Source organism: Lynx canadensis, chromosome A1 (assembly GCF_007474595.2).
Source record: "Lynx canadensis isolate LIC74 chromosome A1, mLynCan4.pri.v2, whole genome shotgun sequence".
NCBI lineage: Eukaryota > Metazoa > Chordata > Mammalia > Carnivora > Felidae > Lynx > Lynx canadensis.
This window is the reverse complement of record NC_044303.2, coordinates 85,484,471-85,491,093: the sequence shown is the minus strand read 5'-3', so window position 1 is coordinate 85,491,093 and position 6,623 is coordinate 85,484,471. Positions and strand designations below refer to the sequence as shown.

General features: G+C 34.7%; 1 protein-coding gene across 1 annotated transcript; it reads left to right on the top strand.

The window, feature by feature from the left end:
• The first annotated feature begins 792 nt into the window (after nucleotides 1-792).
• On the top strand, nucleotides 793-1,749 carry LOC115511870 (olfactory receptor 6M1-like). The gene has a single exon (XM_030312360.1). The coding sequence runs from the start codon at nucleotides 793-795 to the stop codon at nucleotides 1,747-1,749; it is 957 nt and encodes a 318-aa protein (XP_030168220.1).
• The last annotated feature ends 4,874 nt before the right edge of the window (nucleotides 1,750-6,623 follow it).

Here is a 6,623-nt window from a genome sequence, read left to right as displayed (position 1 = left end):
CATAATAGAAAAATTATCAACACTTTTGCAAATATTAACACATTATTTGTGTAATATTTTACACTGTAAAAATTTCAAGAAGAGGTTAACTTCAATGGAATACAATACAGTGCAATGAAAAATAAATGTTAGAAAAGAAGGACAAGTTGAAATCTATAGAGATAACTGGGATTTAAATAAAACCTTTAAAAAGTAATTTTAAATATACAAAGGAAGATAAGCTAATTAATTTTTATTTTTCTGCCTTTACTGGCCATTGGAGCACTAGAATCTCAGGTGAGAAAATGTGCCTGCAAGATGTGCCCACTATCCACGTGGCTCTTGAACCCTAGATGCACCATTGGCTTGAAGCTGGAGTCTGTACTCTCTATGTGCCCTTGTAACATCGGGACAGCCCAGTCTTCATGAGACAAACACTGGAAGTAAATTGCTTCTATATTTACAGGTACCAACTAATCTTTCATTTGTGTATTTTATCAGAACACTTACTGGACAAAGTTCTTATTGATAAAATATATAGCTGTAATTATATATTTAGCACACCCCACCAAAGTGTTACAGGATATAGAAAGGAAAGATGGAGTTATCAAAATTGATTTTCATAGCTCTTCAGCTGTATTTTTGTAGGATATGGTGTACCCAATCATAATATCAATTGTCTTTCTCAATTTTGCTAGAAAAAGTAGCTAAAATTTTATTTTAAATTTCTCCTTGATTTCTTAATTTGATGAATGATTCACCATTCTTTTTCCTATGCTATAACTCTATGTACAGTAAAAAAGAGACATAAATATGGAAAGAAGGAATTGGACATTGGTGACTGAGATTATTCTTGTGGGGATACCAACCACTAGAGCTCTTGGGGGTCTCCTGTTCTTTATTTTTTCATTGGCTTACTTGGTGACAGTCCTTGGAAACAGCCTAATCATTATGCTGATTCTCATGGATTATAGGCTTCACTCACCCATGCATTTCTTCCTCAGCAATCTCTCCTTCAGTGAGGTATTAACCACAACCCGTGCTGTTCCCAAGATGCTGGCAGGCTTCCTGTCAGACAGAAAGAGCATATCCTTTGGTGGATGCTTCACCCAGTCTTATTTCTACTTCCTCTCTGGATGTACTGAGTTTATCCTTTTTGCAGTCATGTCCTATGATCGTTATGTGGCCATTTCCAGCCCCCTTCAGTACCCAACAATTATGACCAGCTCACTGTGTGTGCGTCTTGTTATCCTCTCCTGGGTGGGTGGTTTTCTCCTCATTCTCCCATCCACTGTCCTTAAGGTGGGGCTGCCATACTGTGGCCCCAATGTGATTGATCACTTTTTCTGTGACAGTGCCCCCCTCCTCCACTTGGCCTGTGCTGACATCCACATCATTGAGCTGTTAGACTTCCTCAGCTCCCTTGTCCTGCTCATCAGCTCCCTCTCACTCACTGTGGTCTCCTATGTTTATGTCATCTCCACCATTCTGAAGATACCCTCAGGTCAAGGTCAACGCAAAGCCTTTGCTACGTGTGCCTCTCACTTCATTGTGGTCTCCATGGGCTATGGGATCTCCATTTTTGTGTATGTCCACCTCTCCCAGAAGAGCAGCTTACATCTCAACAAGATCCTCTTTATCCTCTCTAGTGTTCTCACACCCCTCCTGAATCCCTTCATCTTCAGTCTATGGAATGAAACCATGAAAGATGCTCTGAAGGACAGCTTGGCCAAGGGCTGGAACTTCCTCAAGGGGATGAGGTCCAAGTGACATGATCCATGAGAGTCAGTTTAATTCTGGGATCCTCAGCTTCATCCATGATTCCAGCAAAGCCCCATGATGTATGTAAATTAACAAATAGTGTCTGCTATGAAAGTATTTTAACTTGATAACCAAATATACAGGTTTCATGTGTATGTTAGATTTTGAAGATTTTGTTACAATAATTAATATTTTCATTTATAAGTGCTAATAGATGATGATGTGTTTAGTAATAGAAGTAATAGTATAGTATTTACTAAAAACTCAGTTTCAGATATCACTTGGTTGGAAATGTATATATTATTTTAAATCATCATAATAAATTAAATTGTAATTAATGTGTGTGTGTGTGTGTGTTTGCATTAGGTATAAGACTGCTCTAAAAACTTTGTCTACAATCCAACAAGTTGAACTCAAACACACACACACACACACACACACACACACAAGAATTACACCTTGGAATAGAATTTGAAATGTTTTAGTAGGGGCATAAACTCTATCATACTTTGGAATAACATATGCATTATTAATTTGCTTTATACTTCATTTTAGTTCAATTTTATTTATGACATTACTATTTATATGAAAACCTTCCAAAGATATATATATTTTTCCCACAGTTTCTTCAAGTACATGTGTTTTGCAATTTAGTACTACTGATACACATGAAAATCTAATACATTTAAAGTGACAGAGGCACTATAACAATATAGGATAATTAAAGAGCAAAAATATAGAAGGAGAAATTTAGCAATATGGATTTGTTAAGGACAATTAAGATACCATTTTTGTACAAGCTAGGAAGTAATAATTTGGTGAATGGTAATATTAGAAATTCTTCTTTAGTAAAAATGGTGGTTATACAAGATACAGGAACTTTTCCATACTTCTAAACTGCTGGCTAGAGACAGCAGAAAAATGGGAAATTGAACATGAAGGCAATTCATATGAATTATCTAAACTGAGGAATAGAGGGAAAACAATGAGAAAAAGATGAGTAGCACCAAAGGGAGCCTCGTCACAATATGACATTCTTTAATCTATGTATATTTATATTCCCACAGTGGAAACAGGTGATTTGTGAGGAAAAAATATGAAAAAAATAGTGATTGATTTAATTCCCAATTCAGATATTTAAACTGACAGATTTCCACGAAAAGAAAAATAAGGGTAGCAAATCTCACCAAAATCATTATCAAGTTAACAACATCTAGGCACACACTAGTCAAACTGCTGTAAACCTGCACTAAAGATAAAATTTGCAAGTAACCACAGGAAATAAAGTCACATTTAATATGTAGAGAAATGGCTAAAAGTCATCTCTGAGTTTTCATGAAAAATTGGTAAGCAATTGACAACAGAAAGACATGTTGAGGGGCTAAAAAAATAAAAACAAATAATAATAAAAAAAACCTCTGGAATTCAAACATCCATATCCTTAAAAATGATAATAAAGTAAGGACCTTCCTTATTAAAATAAAACAAAGCAGAAATAATGTGTCACCAGCCCGTGTAGATGACAGAAAATGTTAAAAGATATCTTCAGGCTGATGGAAAATTACTCCAAATGGAAACTTGTATTAATTTATTTGAGCAAAAGTCACCAAATGGTTAACAAGTTAGCAAATATGAGCAATTTTACTTTATTTTTATCATGTCATCTAAAAGACAAGAGAGTGGGGTATCTGGGTAGCTGTCGGTTAAGCGTCCGACTTTAGCTCAGGTCATGGTCTCACAGTTTGTGAGTTCAAGCCTGGTGTTGGGCTCTGTGCTGACAACTCAGAGCCTGGAGCCTGCTTTGGATTGCATGTCTCCCTCTCTATGCCTTTCCCCAACTGGCTCTCTCTCTCTCTCTCTCTCTGTCTTACTAAACACACACACACATGCACACACACACACACACACACACACACAAAATTAACAAGATAGTAAGTATATATATATATAAACACCATAAAAGTATCTAATGTGCAATAACAGAGTTTATATATATATATATATATATATATATAGTGTGTGTATATATATATACACATACATATACATATATATATAATAAAAGTTGACTAATGATTATTATATTTGAGAAATAGGGCATAGGAAGAGGAAGTGTATGCAGGTGCAGGAAGTGGACACTAGAAATCTCAATGTGGTTTCAGAGGATGCAGAGAAAGAGGAACCCTTTTACACTACTGGTGAGAATGAAAAATGGTGCAGCCTCTATGGAGAACAATATGGAGGCTCCTCAAAAAATTCAAAATAGAACTACCCTATGATCTGGCAATTGCACTACTAGGTATTTATCCAAAGTATACAAAAATTGTGATTTGAAAGTTCACATGCATCCCAGTGTCTATAGTAGCACTATCAACAATAGCCAAAGTATGGAAAGAGTCCAATGTCCACTGACTGATAAATGGATAAAGCAGATGTGGTATACATATAAACTATGGAATATTACTCAGTGATAAAAAATAATGATATCTTGTCATTTGTAACAGTGTGGATAGAACTAGAGTGTACAATCCTAACTGAAATGAGTCAGAAAAATTTGTCAGAAAAAGACAAATATCACATGATTTCACTCATATTTGGAATAAGACAAAACGGATGAACATAGGGGAAGGGAAGAAAAAATAAGATTAAAAACAGAGAGGGAGACAAACCATAAGGGTGTCTTAAACACAGAGAATGACCTGAGGGTTGCTAGAGGGTGGTGACAGGGGATGGGCTAAATGGGTGATGGGCATTAAGGAGGACACTTGTTGGGATGATCACTGGGAGTTATATGTAAGTGATGAGTCACAAAATACTACTCCTGAAATCATTATTACACTATATGTTAACTAACTGGGAATTAAATTTAAAACAATGAGGACAAAAAGTAAAATAGTAAAAATAAAATAAAAGAATTATTGTTGATTCTGGTCATACAGGAGGAAAAATGCATAGAAAAAAATTATAATTTCTATAAATTATAGAAAAATTTATCAAATTTCTACTTGTGTTGCCACTTTATAAGGGTTATATGTCATTTATACTAATAAAGTGTATTCTATCCTTCAAAAAAATCTCACGGTGGATTCAAGGGGAAGAAGAGGCAAGTAGGAAGTATGGATGTATAGTGACAGTATAGTGGAAGAAAGGAAAGGGAACAGTAAAATAATGTGTCATTAACAAAAAGAAAGAGAAAGAAAGAAAGAAAAAAGAAAGAAAGAAAAAAAGAAAAAAAGAACAGAAAGAAAGAAAGAGGAATGAAAGAGAAGAAAGAAGGAAAGAAAGGAAGGAAGGAAGGAAGGAAGGAAGGAAGGAAGGAAGGAAGGAAGGAAGGAAGGAAGACAGGAAAGGACAAACTGAGGAACAACAGCAGTAGCAATCAGGATGAAGGGACAATAAGTAATCAGGTAGAATTAAAATTGGAATGAGAAATTTAATTAAATAGGAATAGACTTAAAACACAAAACACCAAGTAATGACAGAAAGTCTCAGACTGGGTAAAGAAGAACTTGATTTATACTGTCTATAAAAGATGCATTCTAAAGAGAGATATGCATAAAAAGAAAAGGATAGAATACAGAAGATATCCTATGGGTATATTAAGCAGAGGGAAAATGGTGACCAATGACATTTACCAAATAAATTTCAAGGTGAAGACTATTGAGAGATATAATCAAGAGTATTACATACTGGAAAAATGATATGGTTTAAAGAAAGGGATAATATTTCAAAGTATCAAATTATGTAACAATGCAACAGAACATCCAACCCCGTAAAGCCAAATATTTATAGAAGTGCAAGGAAAACTTGCTGAGTCTGTATCATAGTCAGAGATTTTAATATCTTCTCTCCCCATAATTGATAAATACTAAGTAATTATCAGTAAAAATATCAGTAAGTATATAGAATTTCCAAATACTGTCAAACAATTTGATCCAGTTAAACATTAAAACAACACACTATCTTCAGAACACACATTCTATGTGTAGAGAAGGAAAAGTTCTCTTCTGCCTTCTTAGAGTCTCTGGCTGGGCCTAAGGATTAAATTGACATAAACCAGATTAACAGGAGAAAAGTGTCCAAGTTTCATTGAGATTTTACACATACAGGAGAGCCTTTACAAAGCAATGAAGACCTGAAGTTGTGACCAGAGCAGGAAAATGTTATATCTTTCAAAAGAGGAAACAATGAATTTCTGAAGAATTTGCAAAACAGAGGGGTTTGGGCTACACGTAGAAATAGTGAAGAATTAACAGGGTTTGTTTTTACAGCCTTGTCAATCCTAAATTCCCTGTCTCTGGTGATAAGGATGTCTCCCTACTTGTATAGGAGGGCACATTTCACAGGGAGTTTTATCTCCTGCTTTCAGAATAAAAAGGAGGGTCCGAGTGTCCTTATGCACCTGCTATTGCTAGAGCCTATAACTAAAAACAATCCACATGCCAAAGTGGCATATTTTGGAGTGACAGTCTCTGAATGCCTTCAAACTCTCAGGAAGTGAATATGGAAAGTTCATCAAGACAGACCATAGGCTGGTGCATAAATCATTCTCAACATAGTTCAAAGGAAGGAAATCATATGAAGCATATATTCTAATAATGGAGTTAAATTAGAATTCAATAAAATATAATGTTTATAAAAATTCTCAAAGAATTGAGAATTAAGTAACCATTTCTATGTAAACCTTGGGAATAAGAAAAAATAAAAAAAAACAAAATAGAAAATACCTTGAAAGTATTTTAATATTGACAATAAAAGCACAACACAAAATTTGTGGTTTCTTCCTAATGTAGGGCTTCATGGTGAAATTACAACTTTAAACACCTTAATCAGAATAACAGGTTGAAAATATATTATGCAAATTTCCACATAACACAACCAGA

Bases quoted from the DNA above. Each gene is read 5' to 3' on its own strand.
- LOC115511870 (XM_030312360.1), top strand. From the start codon at position 793: ATGGAAAGAAGGAATTGGACATTGGTGACTGAGATTATTCTTGTGGGG.